The sequence below is a fragment of the Helianthus annuus genome, chromosome 4, assembly GCF_002127325.2.
Source record: "Helianthus annuus cultivar XRQ/B chromosome 4, HanXRQr2.0-SUNRISE, whole genome shotgun sequence".
Classification (NCBI taxonomy): Eukaryota; Viridiplantae; Streptophyta; class Magnoliopsida; order Asterales; family Asteraceae; genus Helianthus; species Helianthus annuus.
Window position 1 is genome coordinate 196,355,558 of NC_035436.2, and position 19,896 is coordinate 196,375,453.

Consider the following 19,896-nt stretch of genomic DNA (forward strand, 5'->3'; position numbering starts at 1 on the left):
GATATAAATGGAACTGTGAAACTTCAAATGTTAATTTTTTTCGATAAAAAGTCTTCTTTTTAACCCTTAACGGGTTGTATGTATAATGTATATCAACCTGTTTAGACCATTCGTAGTCGTGCAAATGTGGGCGTTTTTTATGCAAACCACGGCCAAGCATGGCCCCTGTGGGTGTTTTTTTAGCCAAAATGCTTTTGCCGTAGTTTTTTCCACGTCATTGCTTCATTTCCTTTGGCCAATCACCCTTCATCTAACTTTTGTTTGTCCAATAAGATTTTTTGATGGCCATCTACCTTTTGTGTGCTCCACAATGCCCACATCCCCATTACATTCATTTTAGAAAACACGCTATAATGCTTCATTACTGATTGGGCTACCACATAACGCAAAACACCCAAATGTGAGACATTATTCACCTCAACTATTACGAATGCTTCATTACTGATTGGGCTACCACCTAATCGAAGTGTTTATGAACAATGACTTGTCTTTTTAACTAACCTAAAACATAATTATTTTAATATTGTTCTTCAAGATTTGTCAAAAACCTAATTATTTTAATATTGTCTTTCAAGACTTGTCAAAAATTACCGCACAGTAATATGTGTTTGATATCGTATAATTATCTGAACATGTTATCAAATTAAAGAATATGATAATAGATTAATAGCTTATATTTAGTAAAATAAAATATAAAAATAATATTAGAGTTAATTACATAGTTAGTCCCTGTGGTTTATACAAAATAACATACTTAGGTACTAATAGTTTAAAATCACATTTTAGGGTATTAACTTTTCATTTTGTAACGTTTGGAGGTATTAACGTTATTTGTAGGCTTAAAATCACATTTTATTAGTACCTAAGTATGTTAGTTTGTGCAAATCACAGGGACTGACTATGTTAATACCCTAGAAGTTAATACCTCCAAACGTTACAAAATGAAAAGTTAATACTCTAGAAGGTGATTTTAAACTATTAGAACCTAAGTATGTTATTTTGTGCAAACCACAGGGACTAACTATGTAATTAACTCATAATATTATAATAATATTATTAAAACTGACAAAATAAAAAAAAAATGAGAGAGAGAGGAGAGGAGAGGAGAGAGAGAGAGGATGAAGGGAACTAGACTACTTTTTTATGTTGCACGCATCCATCCATCCATCCATGCCAGAAAACACTGTTTACAAACACATAAACACAAACACAAACCAAAACCAAAAATAAAAACACAAACACATCATCATCATCATCATCTCACAAGCACCAAAAAAACAAAATCCCCCACCCCCTTTTGTTCTTAGATGTTTCTTCTTTAAACCCATTTGAGTTTTTGTTTCCATCTTCCTTATTTCACATGCATTTCTCCCACTTTTAGCTTTCAATATCTGTTTTGTTTTTTTGTCCCACAAATTTCTTGTTTCTGAAAGATAAACAAAGGGGATGCCCTTACCCTTTGAATTCCAGGAGGGGAAGGGGGTGGTGGTGTTGGATAATAATACTAATCAACAACAAGAGCTTGTTGTACCTTATGCTCATCCACTTGTACATTTTCAAGATTTTGTTAACAACAACAAGAGGAACCACAACAACTACAAGTACATCATTAACGAACCAACTTCTGTCCTGGATAACATCACCACCAGCCCAAGCCCACCTGCTTCAACCTCCACCCTGTCTTCCTCTCACGGCGGCGCTGACACCGCCGCCGTGGCGCCGCTTTCTTCCAAATGGCCGGAAAATCAAGAAACCACCACCACCACCACTTCCAATGCCGGAGTTCTTGACCTCCACCACTTCCCACCACCGCCGGTAGGAATCACCACCGGAAATGAAAAATGTGACTGGGAAAATGGGGATTCCGGCCAAGATCAGGCCATGCTCCGGTGGATCATGGGTGATGTTGAAGACCCATCTTTGGGTTTAAATAAACTCCTTTCAACTGCCGCCGCCGGTGGTGGTGGTGGTGGTCCGGCGGACTTTGAGTTTAACGGTGGGTTTGGTGTTGTAGATCAAGGGTTTAATTTTGTATCTCTTGATTCCGGCAACTTATCTTCAAACCCTCATATTTCACCGGCGCCGGAGATGTTTAACCACCAAACCCACCATCAAAATCAAATCTTTTCACCGTTAAACGACACCCAAATGCTCCCTCTTGACATTAAACCAAATCTTTTCAACACCCACCTGCCATTCGAACAACAGTTCTTGATGCCAAGAAACAACCCAGTAAGCATAGAGTACAACCCTCCAATGCACAAGAACCCGCTGCTTGAATTGGGTTCCACTCAACTTCAAAAATCACCAAAGCAACAGCAGCAACAGGGGATCATTGACCAGCTTTTCAAAGCAGCAGATCTGATCCAAACAGCGAATAATCCGATACTCGCGCAAGGGATATTGGCGCGGCTCAATCATCAGCTTTCACCAGTCGGTAAGCCTTTCGAAAGGGCTGCTTTTTATTTCAAGGAAGCTCTTCAGTTACTCATACATTCAGTGCTAAACAACATCAACCCTCCTCAACTTCCTACCACCACTGCTTGTAATTCCCCTTTTAGTTTAATCTTTAAGATTGGTGCTTACAAATCATTCTCAGAAGTTTCCCCTTTCATTCAGTTTGCTAACTTCACTTGCAACCAAGCATTACTCGAATCCCTCAACGGGTTCGATCAGATTCATATTATCGATTTCGATATCGGGTATGGCGGTCAATGGGCTTCTCTTATGCAAGAGCTTGCTTTAAGGAACAATGGTGTGTCCTACATTAAGATTACTGCTTTTGTGTCACCATCAACTCATGACCAGCTCGAACTCGGGTTGACCCGAGAGAATTTGATCCATTTTGCAAGTGAAATCAATGTTGGGTTTGACTTGGAAATAGTCAACATTGATGTTCTTGCTTCTGCTTCATGGTCTTTACCCTTTCATTTGTCTGATAATGAAGCCATTGCTGTGAATCTTCCAATTCATGTGTTTTCCAATCACCAAACTCAGATTCCGGCTGTGCTACGTTTCGTTAAAAGTTTAAGCCCGAAAATCGTGGTTTCGGTTGACCGTGGGTGTGACCGGACTGATTTATCGTTTTCGAGTCATTTAATACATGCCCTTCAATCGTATTCGAACTTACTCGAGTCGCTTGATGCGGTCAACATGAACCTTGACTCGTTGCAGAAGATCGAGCGGTTCTTGGTTCAGCCCGCTGTGGAAAAGATCGTATTGGGCCGGTTTCTTTATCCAGACAAGACTCAGCATTGGCGAAACCTTTTCTTATCAGCTGGATTTTCGCCGTTGTTGTTCAGTAACTTTACCGAAAGTCAAGCGGAATGTCTGGTCAAAAGGACTCCTGTTCGCGAGTTTCATGTCGAGAAGAGGCACTCGTCGCTCGTGCTTTGCTGGCAACGTCGGGAGCTTGTGTCGGTTTCCGCTTGGAAGTGCTAAAAGGTGTCGATTATCGAAAGTTTGTTGACTTGTTGACTTTTTGGCGAAGGTTACTTATGCTCATGTTGCTAATTTATAATCGAAGAAAGAACATGATATGGTAGTTAATGTTCTTAGTATTTGATATGATTATGAATGTATTACTGTTAATGATGTTTTTTGGGCCATTTATGGCAGCTAAAAACTGTTAATCTTGATTCTAATTATGATAAGGTAATGTCTTTCGTTATGAAATCATTCAAACATTGTGTTTTGTAATTGTAAAAATGACATGCATTGTTGATCTACTTTGAATCCTCATTTAAAGGAGTGTGTGTTAATGCCAAGTGGTTGGCGTGGTTCAGGTTTGGCTCGGTTCAGTTCGGTTCTGGCCCGAGTAGGTCTGGTTCCGTTTTCGTGTGGAGCAACGGGTTCACCGGTAGGTGGGTCGAACTCGAAAATTATGTGAGACACTTTGCACAAACACGATATTTGTATTTGAGGGTTGATAGTCAATGGCGAAGCTTGAGATTTCTGACTGGAGGGGAAAAGTTACCGGACCTAAAAATTTCTATAAAACCAGGGTCGAAAATGTATATACCCAAAAATGTATATACGAAAACTGCATACTCTTCAATATTGAGCAAAAAGTTCAGGGGTCGTCCATGGTTGATAGGAAAACAATTTATCTCAAATATATTTTTTGTTTTGTTTGTTTGCTTGCATATTAATATCCTTCAATTTTAAATTTGTATAGATCGTACAGTCTATATAAATATAATTTGTTTAAACTGTAAAACATGATGCCAGGCTTTTTAAAGGTTTTAAAGTAAAATATATAATCTGTTTAAGCTATAATATAAACACTACTTTTTGAAAACAATAAACATAAAACGGGTTCGTGGGTTCATCCGTCAATCCACTTAGTTGACACGAATTCAACCTGTGTAGTTAAATTTTCTTTTTCCACGACAAATAATACTCATACTCTACTTTATACCAATAAATTTAAATTATTTTCTTATCTCTAAGTGGTATATGTCTTGGCTAAATGGGCTAGCCTAAATTGATGAACTTATTTGAGTTGATTATATATACACGAGTTTTTATTTAACCGATTTTATTGGATGTTGGAGGATATCATATCGTATGCATTGAATTTGGTGTTTTTTAAGCTCTAATTAGTTTACTAATTAAGCACTAATTTTAATGACACTTCTAATCATATCACATGCAACTTTTCTTATTGGACCTCACAAATACTTGTTTATCCTCTCTCTTTTCTAAAAAATAAAGAATTTATATTATAATGTTGGGATATAAACTACTTTATTTTTTAAAGATGGTTGTAGTCTAGTTTAAGAAACATTAAATATGTTTAATGATTTTAAATATCTAGAAAACAATTCATTTCATACTTAGAAAGTCAAATATGAATTGTTTAAATTTTAATTTAATATAAAAAGCACAAAATCAAATGATTTAGATCATGTTCTCATCCAAGGAGGAGGTATGGTCTATTTATTATTTGGTGCTTTGTTTTATCATGTATGTGAGTTTTAGTACGGAGGGCATATATGTAATCTTCCCTCAATTTTGTCGCTTTAAATCAATAAAATTATAACATTACATAGTTATTATATTGTGTAATGATGATAGGTCTTTAGATACAAAATAACTTTAACATGATAAATGAGGGAGGAAATTTTTCTTTCTCATCTTTTTAAACATTGATGTTTACTTACAAAATGTAAAAAAAAAAAGTTTTATGATTTTACACTAGTAAAGTAAGCATACATAATTACTCTGTTGGTGTAAAACCACATTTTTTTTTTAATTCTGAGACTAAATACGTGCTTAATAAAATGAGGAAAAAATTTTCAAAAATAAATCACCCCTTCACTTCTCACGTTAAGCCAATATATATGTTAAGAATCATTTGTACAACCACCTTACTCTTATTATATTATAAGCAACTGGCATGACAATAAATTTATTTGAACAAATTAAATCGAATAGTATATCATATGTTATGTTAACCATTCACTTTTAATAAAGCATTATACACATGTGTAAATACAACAAATTTACAGATGTGTAAATGGTCAATTTACACAAGTGTAAATTTTCTTATTTACTAATACATGTAAATTTAATTTCTAATAATGTATTCAAATAATAATGCTAAGCGTAAAATAAATTGTGAATTCGAATTGTTTTTATCAAGTTCTCGTGGTTTTTTTATTCGTTCTCACAGTTCTCGCAATATTTAATTTTCTTATTTAAACCCTCCATTATATACACATATTAAAAAAGTGTAATTTGCTAAATAGTGCTAATTTTTTTTTGGCATTTAGTGATTTTTTACTTACACCCCCCTATAATTTATTTAGTTTACTTTTTACAACATAAACTTTAATAAGTTATCAAACAGCTTCAAAACTCTAATAAATTTTCCTTTGGACTTTGTTTTTTTGAGTTTTATTTTTCAATTGTTATACCGAGTCCATTTTTGTCATTTAGTGAGTGATCTTTCATTTTCGCCCCTATAGTTTACTCATTTTACTTTTTACACCCTAAAATTTAATAAAGTTATCAAACAACCTCTAAACCTCGATGCACTTTTCTTTCGAATTTATTTTTATGTTTTTCTATTTCGGTTGTTATACTGGGTGACGGTATCATATCGATATCGTAATAAAGCTAACATAAGTTGACCAAACTCCCGCGACAACGCACAAATATTTTTGCTAGTTTTATATATGATCTATTGATCGTTATGCTCAATTTTGTTGATTTACAAACCATCTTCTTCGTTTTATCAATATCCTTATAAGTATTTTTATATGCATAAAGTGTATATAACTTTTGATATTAAAATCGATGTGTAAATAATTTGTTTATACAACACGAAATAATTAAAATAAAAATGGATACCGATAAATGCAAGATATGAAACATAATATAAATAATAAAATTGTAATACCTATGAAAAGAGTGGGGATAAATCATATTAAATACTTTTGGTATACAACATGAAATAACTAGAATTAAATTGGATACCTATAAACGTAAGATATGAAACATGAATCTAAACAAAGAAGATAAATAATAAAACTGTAATAACTATGAAAAGAGTGGGGATCAATTCTATTAAATATAAAAAAAGTAAATCTAGTTTTAAGCTCATATTTCATTTTTGAAACATGAAAGAAACTATGGGTTGATTGTTCTTTAAGGTTGTTGATTGAATAAAAAAGGACATGTATGCCTTTTAATTATTGATAGATTTAATAGTTTATTTCTGATTAAGACAGACTGACAAGCTTTACGTCATCTAAGAGGGCCCAACTCCAGTTGGTAATTTAGGGAAAAGAAATAGAGAAGAGAGGAGCCCACCATCATTTGGGTCCATGCAGGGTCCGGCCCAAAGACCACTTTTTCACGTGCAGAACTCTCGAGATGTTCAGTTTGACCTAAATTCTCCTTTTGGCGACAGATACGGGTTGGAGGAGATGTTCACTGGGTCTCCAGGTCTTGATGTAGGCGGTCACTTTAGTCCGGTTCAATGTGGGGGAGGGGGGGGAGCTACCTTAGATGAGGCTCCAGGGGAGGTCAGTGCTCAGGTAGAACATCCCCAGTCGTCCAATTTGAGATCGGAGGTTGAAGAAACCATTAAAGTTGGCTCTTGCATTGGGATTAATCTTAATGGGTTTGAATCGGCAACCGAAGAACTAATTATGGAGGAGGGTGTTGAAAACTGTTTACAATGAATTGTTTATCCATTAATTTGAGGGGGGTACGTAGTGCCCGTAAGTCGGAGTGGATACGGGGTTTGAAAACAAGTTATGGGATACATTTTATCGCTATACAGGAGACAAAATTGCAAGATTCGGAGTCTTTTATGTTTAACCAGTTCTGGGGTAAGGCCGAATATAAGTTAGCAGTCGTGAATTCACAAGGAAGATCTGGGGGATTGGCGAGTCTTTGGAGTCCAGCGATCTTCAGGTGTGACAATGTCCTCTATAATAGGCACTATATTGTCGTTTCCGGTTTTCTTGTGCAATCGGGTTCTAGGATTAATATGGTTAATGTATATGCACCTAATGAAGCGGCTGGTAGGAGGGCTGTTTGGCGGGAATTAATTGGGGTCAGGAATGAATTGCAAGGGATGTGGGTCATGATGGGCGATTTCAATGATGTACGTTTCGTGAACGAACGATTGAATTCAGAGTTTGTCGAATCAAATGCAGAAGCGTTTAACCAATTCATCCTCTCGGCTGGATTAACTGAGTACAATATGGGTGGAGGGAACTATACGTACATGTCAGACAATGGAAAAAAGCTAAGCAAGTTGGACCGTTTTCTGGTGTGTCTAGGTTTCATGGAAAGATGGCCAAATGCAGCAGTTACTGCACTAGACAGGTTCGTATCGGATCACCGCCCAATTATTCTATCTACAGTTCAGTCCGAATTCGGACACATCCCGTTCAGGTTTTTTAATTCTTGGCTCGAGTACCCCGGATTTTTGGATTATCTAATTCAAATTTGTGGTTCGTTTACGTTCTCTGGCCCGGAGGACCTCGCGTTGGCAATTAAATTTCGATGGCTAAAAAACCGAATTAAGGATTGGATTAAGGTGGAAAAGCAGTCTAAGGAAGGAATATATGGGGGGAAAAAGAGTAGATTGGCTATTATAGAAAATTTGGCTGAGGAAAGAACTTTATTGGATGAAGAATTGGCCGAAAGAGCGGAGTGTAGGAATTTTATGGCTGAATTCGACCGATTGAAACATATGGACTTGCGTCAAAAGTCCAGAGCCAAGTGGGCGTTAGAAGGGGACGAGAATTCTGCATTCTACCATCGGATAATCAACTCTAATATAAGCACGAATAGGCTAAATGGGTTGATGGTTGAAGGGGTTTGGGTTGCTAATCCGCTGGCAATAAAGGAATCGATGTTTGGATTCTTTAAGAAACAATTTACCGAGCCTATGCCACATAGACCGACGATAGCATGCCCAAATCTTGCTTCAATTTCTGTGGATGAGGCAAGCAATCTAGTAAGGCCGTTTTCATTGGAGGAAATCAAAGCAGCCATCTGGGAATGTGATGATGACCGGGCGCCAGGCCCCGATGGGTTCAACTTTAAATTCATCAAAAAATGTTGGTCGGGTCTCCGGGATGATATCTACAAACTATTCAGTCGGTTCTACGAGGAGGGATCTCTTAATAAAAGTTGCACTTCATCCTTCATTGCTCTGATTCCTAAGGTTAAGGATCCGGTTAGCCCAGTTGATTTTCGGCCTATTAGTCTTATCGGTGTAATTAATAAGGTTATTTCCAAGGTGCTCGTAAATAGGCTGAAAGGGGTTTTGGGGAGCTTAATTTCCGAACAACAATCGGCGTTTCTGGCTGGGAGAAACATAATGGATGGGCCAATTGTGCTAAACGAGATTTTGAGTTGGCTAAAAAAGAGTAAGAAACGAGGAATGTTCTTCAAGGTTGACATCAATAAGGCCTATGATTCGGTGAATTGGACATTTCTTGACTCAATAATGATGCAAATGAACTTTCCAAGTCGGTGGCGAACCTGGGTTATGGCTACATTACGGTCCGCTAAAGCTTCCGTTCTAGTGAATGGATCCCCAACTAGGGAGTTCGAATGTTCTCGTGGGCTCCGTCAAGGCGACCCATTATCACCGTTTTTATTCGTCATAGCCATGGAGGCGCTAACGGGGATAATGAAGGAGGCTGAATCCGCCGGCCTTTATAAGGGTATAAAAGTCACAAGTAATGGTCCGTACATGTCCCACTTAATTTACGCGGACGATGTGGTGTTCGTTGGTGAGTGGTCTCTAATAAATATAAATAATCTTCGAAGATTGCTAAGGTGTTTCTATCTAGTCTCCGGATTAAAAGTGAATTTAGCCAAGAGTAGTATTTTTGGGGTCGGGATAAGTGAGCTTGATGTCCATGACATGGCGAATCGGTTGCGGTGTAAACAAGGTACGTTCCCGTTCAAACATCTCGGTCTATTAGTCGGAGCTAATATGAGTTTAGTTCGCAACTGGAAATCGGTAATAGATATATTCAAAAGTAGACTTTCGATTTGGAAGGCCAAAACTCTCTCGTATGGTGGTAGAATAACCCTTATCAAATCGGTACTGAATTCACTACCTACCTATTATTTTTCCTTATTTAGAGCTCCGATTAAAGTACTTGAAACGTTAGATAGAATAAGAAGAACATTTTTTTGGGGTGGGTCGGAGGAAAAGGCTAGGATGAATTGGGTTGCGTGGGAAAAAACGATTGCTCCTATTGAAGTTGGGGGGCTGGGGTTCGGGTCTCTCAGAGATGCCAATTTGGCTTTGCTGGCTAAATGGTGGTGGCGGTTCAAAACGGAAAAAAAGGGGCTGTGGAGGAGGGTTATTTGGGCCATTCATCACAACCCAAGAGTGTGGAACGACATTCCGGTTAAAAAATCAGTAGCTGGCCCGTGGAAGAATATATGTAGTATTCGACATCATTTATTGAACGCGAACATAGACCTGAAATCGGATGCTTCAGCGGTGTTGGCGGATGGAAAAAATATATCCTTTTGGCTGGATAGTTGGGCGGATCAAGTTCCGTTTTACGTCAAGTTCCCAGACTTATTTAAAGCGGAGTCGAATAAAGTCTGTTTGGTTGCGGATCGGCTGGGTTATGGGGAAGATGGGCCTGTATTTAATTGGGTCTGGCTGCATCCGGGGTTAGATGGGGCTGCACAGGTTCAATTTCAACAACTGATGGGTATTATTAATGGGCTGGGCTGCACGTTGGGTAGGGATAAATGGGCTTGGAAGCATGATAAAGAGGGGGTGTTCAGTGTGGCCAGCATCAAAAGGATTCTCGGGATGTACAATCGGATTCGACCTGACCGTGTCTTTGAATGGAACAACTGGGTTCCGAAGAAAGTGGGTCTCGTGGCATGGAGGGCGGACTTGAATCGGTTACCGACATGCGGTGCTTTGTTGGAGCGAAACATACCGGTACAGAATTCGTTGTGTATGTTATGTGGAGATTGTGTAGAGACTTGCGAGCATATGTTTGTCTCCTGCCACTTCACGCAATCGGTTTGGCAGAATATTGCATGTTGGTGTAATATATCCCCTATCTTCGCATTTGGTATAAAAGACTTGCTGTCACTACATGAGTTCGAGATTAATGCAAGAATGAGGAATAAAAGGAAGGCTCTTCATGCAGTGATTCTTGTGTCATTCTGGTGCATCTGGAAGCATAGAAACGAGGTGTTGTTCAGACAAGCAGCCCCGAATATAACGAAGGTTTTAGATGAGATAAAATCCATGGCGTACCTTTGGGTAAAAAACAGGTCAAGAATGGCGTCTTTATTATGGGAGGATTGGTGTCGCTTCAATATAGTTGGTTAGATGATTGCAACTTGTAACTTGTAATTCGTATTTTGTAATGTGGTGAAAACTCTGGTTGTACGTTTGGTGGTGTAGCGCCTTGCTACAATGAATAAATGGTTTTTTGTCGGCCGTTCAAAAAAAAAAGTTTACTTCCCACCTAATTCAAACACCCCCTCCTTTAATTACTTATTATAATATAATTTTACCTTAAAATAAGCGTATTAACACTCTATCGCCTTAATTTTTATTGAACGGTTAATTAATTTTAATCTCTCCCGTGTGGGAAACTTGAACTTAAGAACTCTTCCTTCCAAACTGTAAAGTTTTATGAATCAAAAAATACAACAAATACAACACAGAATATAGTGACAAACGGTGACAAAATCTTATTTATCCAACCCAAAGAGATTTGCCCCCCAAATACCCAGAAGATCTTACAATAGTAAGATCAAACAATACAAGATACAACACAGTACAAAGATGATCATCCACTGATGATCATCTACTCAAAAGTACAAAGAAACCAATCGAATAATCTCTCAGATACAGATGAGAGATATTCACAACAAATCTCTGGGTATGAAACCCTAACTCAGACGATCAGAGAGAAGACAACAACAAAGCTAACTCAATAATGAAGTACAAGAGCCCTTTTATAATCTGAAACTTAGCAAGTTTCAGATTAATCCAAAACTTCAAGCAAACGCCAATAATAGCCCCCAAAGTTACAGAATACACCCTGAGATATTTTATGTTTGTTGGGCTTGGTTAGTTGGACCTGTTACAACCACTAACAAACTATAAGAACAAACAAGCCCAAATTAATATAACAATAATAAACCAATAGAATGAGAATGAACGAAATTGAATAAGCCCAATAATATTTTAACATCCCCCCTTCATTCAATTGGTTTAAACAAGTCAACTAGTCCCAGTTTTTCACAAAACACTTCATGTTGATCAACACTTAGTCCTTTTGTAAAAATATCAGCAAGTTGACTTTCTGAGTCAACTTTTATAGGACTAATAACACCGTTGGCAACTTTCTCTCTCAAGAAATGCTAATCTAACTCAAAATGTTTAGTTCTTTCGTGAAATACTGGGTTGGCTGCTATTGACAAAGCAGCTTGACTGTCACAACTTAATACCATAGGTAACTTGCAATCAACATTCAATTCAAACAACAAATTCTTCAACCAAATCAACTCACAGGTAGCAGAACACATAGAACGATACTCAGCCTCTGCTGTGGACCTTGAAACAGTACTTTGCTTCTTGCTTTTCCAAGAAACAAGGCACTTTCCCAAGAAAATACAAAACCCAGTGACTGATTTCCGAGTGGACAAGCACTTTGCCCAATCTGAATCAGCAAAACCATATAAACTCAACTCACCAGATTTCTTAAAGGTCAGTCCTTTACCAGGACTTTTCTTTAAGTACCTTAAAAGTCTCAAGGCCAAATTTAAATGCACTTCTTTTGGTTTGTGCATAAATTGGCTTAAAAATTGCACAGTATAACTAATATCAGGCCTAGTTAAAGACAAATATATCAGTTTCCCTATAAGCTTTTGAAACCCAGTTATGTTTTTTAGATCTTGTTGATTCCTTTCAAGCTTAGAAGTAACTAAATAGTTTTGTTCAATAGGAACATTAACAAGTTTACAACCTAAGTAACCAAAATCATTTAGAAGCTCTAAACAATACTTTCTTTGGTTAAGAAAACAGTATTGTTATCATACAATACTTCAATACCAAGAAACTATTTTAAAACTCCTAAATCCTTTATTCTAAAAGTTTCATGCAAAACATGTTTAATTCTTTCAATTTCTTTTTCAGAATTTCCAGTTACAACAACATCATCAACATATACTAACAAAAACACAGTAACATTCAATTTAGACATAATAAATAAGGAATGATCACATTTGCTTTGCACATAACCATTTGCAATCAAGACATCAGTTAATCTTTCATTCCATTTCCTAGGCGCTTGTTTAAGTCCATACAAAGACTTAACAAGCTTGCACACTTTAGTCTCATTTTTAGAATAATAGCCTTGAGGTAGTTTCATATAAACATCCTCTGTAATGGTACCATGCAGAAAAGCATTGTCAACATCTAGTTGGTACAATGACCAACCATAAAAAACAGCAAGTGTTATGATAATTCTAACAGTAACCATCTTAACTACAGGGGAGAAGGTCTCTCCAAAATCAAGACCTCCCCTTTGATTAAAGCCCTTAGCAACTAATCTGGCTTTAAATCTTTCAACTTCCCCATTTGACTTATACTTAACCCTGTACACCCATTTACATCCAATAGCTTTTCGACCTGGAGGAAGATCAGTTAGGATCCAGGTATTATTTCTGAACAAAGCATCCATTTCTTTGTTCATTGCTTCTACCCACCTGGGATCACAAACTGCTTCCTCATAGGTAGAAGGTTCAATTGTTTTATTAAGAGAAGCAGTAAAACACATATTTTCAAAAGACAAACAAGAATAACTAACAACTTTATCCAAACTGTACTTAGTTTTGCTATTTAACACAAAATTTTCAAATTTTTTTGGTAAAACAGATTTCCTACTTGACCTTCTAAATGAAGGACTTGTTCCCTCAGATGGGTTAATCTCATCATTTGGGATACTAGTGTCCTCTGCCCTACCATATCCTTCACTACTACTACTTTCAATTCCAGGAGTAGAAAGCTGAGGTTCAGGTGAAATCTGAGGTTCAGCATTGTCACTCCTTGGAATGGCAGATGTAGAGGGGATTGGTTGCTGATCATCACCAGTAACCTCATGAGATTCATGACTCCCCTCTTCATCATTGGGAACAGTAGGATAAGTTGTTAATGTTTCAACACTATCAAAGAAATTTAAATGATTCAAATCATTTAGTAAGATTTTATTAAAATTACTTAATTGAGAAGATTTAAAAGGAAAAACAGATTCATAAAACTTAACATCTCTAGAAAAGAATTCCTTTTTGTTATCTAAACTCCACAACTTGTACCCCTTTTTAACATTAGAATATCCAATTAAAACACATTTTTCAGCATTGAAAGACAATTTATCTGAATCATTTAAAATAGTGCTAAAACACAAACAGCCAAAAATCCTAAGGTGTGCAAGAGAGGGTCTAAAACCAAACATCAACTCATATGGACTTTTTCCTAACAGCACAGATGAAGGTAACCTGTTGATTATATAGACAGCAGTTAACACACAATCAGACCAGAAGTTTAAAGGAACACCACTTTGAAACAACAGTGATCTGGTCAGATTTAAAAGATGACGATGCTTTCTTTCAACCACACCATTTTGCTGTGGTGTGTAAGCACAAGTAGTTTGATGCATAATACCTTTGGATTTACAAAAACTTTCCATTTTACTATTAACAAATTCAGTTCCATTATCACTTCTAAAAACTTGAACTCTTTTTTTAAACTGAGTCAGAATTAGTTCATAAAAACCTACAATATTTTCAAAAACTTCCAATTTATTTCTCAACAGATAACACCAAACAGTTCTAGAATAATCATCAACAACAGTTAAAAAATAGTTGAACCCATCTCTACTAGTCACTTTATAAGGACCCCAAACATCTAAATGAACAATATCACCAACATTACTTGTTTTATGTTCACTTAATGGAAAAGGAACCCTAACCTGTTTAGCCATATGACAAATTTCACATGTATGTTTTTTAACATCAACAATACCTAGATCATCTTTTAAAACAGACAAGACTTGATCAGCAGGATGACCAAGTCTGCTATGCCACAGATTACTGTTGTTCAAACTGTTGAAACAAAAATTAACAGAATTACCATCTTTTTTAAAAAAATATAGCCCATTATCCTGTTTACCAGTCACCAGGACTCTCCCTGATTTCGAATCCTGAAGTAAACAAGTATTTTCATTAAAAACAACAGTAATTTGATTATCCTTAGATAATTTGTAAACAGACAGAAGGTTGACACTATAAGTAGGAACAAAGAAAACATCATGTAAAATAACACCCTCAGCAAGTGTTATGCTCCCAATTTTAGATACTTTAGCCTTAGTTCCATTAGGATGTGATACAGTTAAGTCATATTCAGATACATTAATACAATTAAACATATCTTTATCAGTTTTGACCATATGTTGATTTGCACCAGAATCACAAATCCAATTACAGTCAAAGCCAAAATTAATCAGACTAGAGCAGCACATAAACTCTCCTAAAGAATTGAAACTACAACTAGACTCACCTCCCATGTTAGAAGGCTGTGAATCAGAATTGGTTTTTTCACTAACAAGACTCAAGAGTTTTGCAACCTGTTCTGGAGAAAAAGGAGAAAAAGATGGAGCAGAAGATGCATTTGTCTTATTATTAGAAAATTTTTTTCCACTTTGACCTCCAGGTTTCTTTTTGAAACTTGAAGGATAACCAACTAATTCATAGCATCTATCAACAGTATGACCCAATTTATTACAATGAGTACATTTGAAATTAGGGTTAGGACCTTTAAACTCTTTTCTTTTTTGCTCAAAACTCTGATTAGTTTTAGAAACAAAAGAAACACTTTGATTTTTAGTACTTACACTAGAATTTCTATGTGATTCTTCTCTGGACACTATTGAAAAAGCAACTTTGACAGAAGGTAATGGCTCTCTTGTTAATAAATTTGTTCTAACAGGCCGATACACATCATCTAAGCCCATTAGAAACTGCATAAGTTTGATTAAGGTAGAAAATCGTTATAGTCTTTAGCTGCTTGACATGAACAAGAAGGCAGTTGAAGTACTGCATCAAACTGCTTCCACATTGTGTTCAGTTTATGAAAATATTCAGAAACTGAACTTCCATTTTGAGTAATACAATTTATCTTTTTATACAAATCATAAACTATTGAGCCATCAACTTTATCATAAGTTTCTTTCAAATCTATCCAGACATCAGAAGCTAATTTTGAAAAAACTTGACCTAAATACAACTCCTCTGAGACAGAGTTTAACAACCAACTCAACACAACAGAATTACATCTGTCCCACTGACTACTCAACACTTCATCATCAGTATTTTTCTTACATTTACCATCAATAAAGCCAAATTTATTTTTAGCTTCTAATGCTAATTTCATAGCACTAGACCAAACCCTATAGTTTTCAGTTCCTTTTAGTTTTATACCAACAATAGTCAAAGAACTTGAATCACTAGGATGAAGAAACAATGGATCACCTATATCCAACTTACTAATCAAGGTCTGAGAAGACCCAGAACTATCACCTTTATCAGTCATAACTAACAATCAACAAGAAACAACAGATATATCAACAACAAGAAACAAGAACACAGTCAAAACAAAGGCGAAGCTATATCAGTGTCCAGATTCCAGGTTCATCACTCAAGGTGCCTGGACAGGTCTTAATACAGGAGCCAAATACTAACAAAAAACAAGAAGAAACAACAGATCAAAACAATCAACAATTAACAAACAAGTGCCGGTCCTCACTACCCCGACTTCAACTAAATCAACCAACAGAAAGCAAAGAGAGGAGATAGAATGATCTCACAGTGGGTGCAAGCAATCCAAGACAACACCAGATCTAAACAGATCTGAGGTTTTTCACAATATCAAAATAAAACTGGTTGGTTTGCCCTAAATCTTCAAGGATTTAGAGACCAACTCAGTTCTTCACCACGAAGACAGAAACCCTAGCTAGGGTTTGCAATATCCAAAAAAATCTCCCAAGATCCAGAAGATCTACCAACCACAGAACCAGATCTGCAACTTGAAACAGACCTACACACAAACACCACCTAGATCAGATTTAACCAGCGGAAATAAGATCGGATCAAGAGCCTAAAAGCTCTGATACCATGTAAAGTTTTATGAATCAAAAAATACAACAAATACAACACAGAATATAGTGACAAAACGGTGACAAAATCTTATTTATCCAACCCAAAGAGATTTGCCCCCCAAATACCCAGAAGATCTTACAATAGTAAGATCAAACAATACAAGATACAACATAGTACAAAGATGATCATCCACTGATGATCATCTACTCAAAAGTACAAAGAAACCAATCGAATAATCTCTCAGATACAGATGAGAGATATTCACAACAAATCTCTGGGTATGAAACCCTAACTCAGACAATCAGAGAGAAGACAACAACAAAGCTAACTCAATAATGAAGTACAAGAGCCCTTTTATAATCTGAAACTTAGCAAGTTTCAGATTAATCCAAAACTTCAAGCAAACGCCAATAATAGCCCCCAAAGTTACAGAATACACCCTGAGATATTTTATGTTTGTTGGGCTTGGTTAGTTGGACCTGTTACAACCACTAACAAACTATAAGAACAAACAAGCCCAAATTAATATAACAATAATAAACCAATAGAATGAGAATGAACGAAATTGAATAAGCCCAATAATATTTTAACACAAACCCAAATATTTAAAAGTTTTATTTCATGTTTCTTCATTTTCACCTGTCTTCGTTCTACATATTTCTAAGTATAATTTTTCTTCTCTTTCTTTATCATTTTTCGTTTTGTTTTTCACTATAAGAATATTCATCATTTATTCTATATCCTCAAACAAATACTATTTAAGATTTTTGATTAACTGATTACACGACATCTCAATCGTCGAACATTATTATTACGATATATTTTAGATTTCTATATAAATTGATGATGTTTTCCCTTTCGTTACTTACTTTATATACTATAATGTTTTAACATTTACATGTATATAGAGTGTACATATTTGTTTAAGTTATTTGTGTTATATATATATATATATATATATATATATAGGGAGGGGCTCATGCGAGAACCACCCTTATTGTGAGAACCTTGAGAACCAATGTGAACACAACCTAAAATATCTAAAAAAACCCTAAAAAAACCTAACCCCCCCCCTCAAAAACCTAAACTCCCCCACCCCCCCCCCCCAAAAAAAAAAAAAAAAAAAAAACCTAACCCCCCCCCCCCCCCCCCCAAAACCTAAACCCCCCTCCCCCACCCCCAAAAACCTAAACCCCCCCCCCCCAAGCTAAAATGCTAAAAACTAAACCCTCAAAAAACCTAAAAAAATCTAAAAAAAAATCTAAATTTTTTTTTTGAATTTTTTAATATTTTTCATGTTAAAATCGCTACTTTTAGAAGCAAAAAAAATTTTTTTTTTTTGGCTTCGAAAAGTAGCGATTTTTTTTATAAAAAATATTAAAAAATTCAAAAAAAAAATTTGTGTGATTTTTAGCTATTTTTAGGCATTTTTGGTGTGTTCACATTGGTTCTCGCGGTTCTCACAATAAGAGGTGGTTCTCGCATGATCTTCTCCCTATATATATATATAAAATGCATATTTTGTAACTTATGTTTTAGAACGAATTACACAGATAGTTCATATGGTTTATCTACATTACATATACGATTACGAATACTAGTATCTTTATATGTGGCAATCATATCAATCCTAATTCAATTATGAATGTTACTTGCACCCAGTTCTAACTTGATGCATCCCATAATTTGATAAGACCATCTACAATGTTAAACACTACTAACAAATATAAATGTGCACATCAGTTGACTGTTGCCAAAGATTTTTCACTTTCGTTCTTTCAAAACATCTATTCTTTCTTGAATAATGCATATTTCCACAATTCACAAACATTCTTTTATTTCCATGTTATCTTATCGCCACCTTTTAGAATTACTTTCGTCAACAAATTATTTTTTGAGTTAATTACATAGTTAGTCCTTGTTGTTTGTACAAAATAACATACTTAGGTACTAGTAGTTTAAAATCACCTTCTAGGGTATTAACTTTTCATTTTGTAACGTTTGGAGGTATTAACTTCTAGGGTATTAACATAGTTAGTCCCTCTGGTTTGCACAAAATAACATACTTATGTACTAATAGAATGTGATTTTAAACCTACAAATAACGTTAATACCTTCAAACGTTACAAAATGAAAAGTTAATACCCTAGAATGTGATTTTAAACTATTAGTACCTAAGTATGTTACTTTGTGCAAACAACAGGGACTAACTATGTAATTAACTCTTATTTTTTTAAATAACTAACGTTAAATGTATAAATTTAGTTCACTTATTGTTATAATAAACAATTATTTTGTTAGTAAACTATATTATATAAATAAAATATTATAAAAAATATATCTATTAATGTTTTTAAAATTAAAAGTTGGTTGAATATTAGTCCACTATATGTTCTTTAACTTAGGTAAATCTCACTTTGGTGACTTTGGGAAATAATTAGTGTATGCACATAATGATATGGCAATAGCTTTAAAAGCACATCATGAGTTTGTCACCTTAGCATCTTCACTAAGTTGGTATGAACACTTTGTAAAAGCTAATTGTGTTATTGAGGCATTCATGCCTAAAAATAATATAAATATTTTAATGATGATAGAAAACAATTACATGTGTTTAAATGCTAAATACAAATGCACATATGCTTATAAAAGAATCTCTCAAACTTTTGCATCAATCATTAACTCAAAAGAGGACTTCACAAATGGCACATAAGCTCCACGATCGGTTGGTGGATCGATCGTGGACTGACTGCAACGTCATTGACCATTTGACCCATGTCTAAACAAGAACGCAAGTCGGGAAAGGAAATGATGGCCCATGATGCAACCGTATCAAGCATCATCCATCCAAAGTCCATTAAAAATTACAAGATCAATCACAATTATCAAGGGGAATGAATATGCTATCCAAGGAGGAAACAAAAGGTATTTGCTTGTTATAAGAAAAGATGTCTCTCTCCTCATTCCAATCAAGCATAGTCAATGCCCGATTCGATCAAGGATCTAACGTATGGGTTCTAACAAATGTTTGTGCACTATCAGCTTCAATAAACTATTAAATTTGTTTTACTAATATAATCTCATTTAGTTTATTCTTTAACTTCAATTCTTTTTGGAACTTTGATAATGTAATGAACATTATTAAACCAAGAAATCGATTGACAATTAGGCTATGGGGTGAGGTTCTCCTTTCCCCCAAGTCCACATCAG

The 19,896-nt window shown here is 35.6% G+C and overlaps 1 protein-coding gene across 1 annotated transcript; it reads left to right on the forward strand.

The window, feature by feature from the left end:
* The first annotated feature begins 1,119 nt into the window (after positions 1-1,119).
* Positions 1,120-3,678, forward strand: LOC110937783 (scarecrow-like protein 6). Its single transcript, XM_022180237.2, has one exon. It carries the CDS (start codon positions 1,447-1,449, stop codon positions 3,439-3,441), a length of 1,995 nt encoding a protein of 664 aa, XP_022035929.1. The 5' UTR covers positions 1,120-1,446; the 3' UTR covers positions 3,442-3,678.
* The last annotated feature ends 16,218 nt before the right edge of the window (positions 3,679-19,896 follow it).

Bases quoted from the DNA above. Each gene is read 5' to 3' on its own strand.
- LOC110937783 (XM_022180237.2), top strand. From the start codon at position 1,447: ATGCCCTTACCCTTTGAATTCCAGGAGGGGAAGGGGGTGGTGGTGTTG.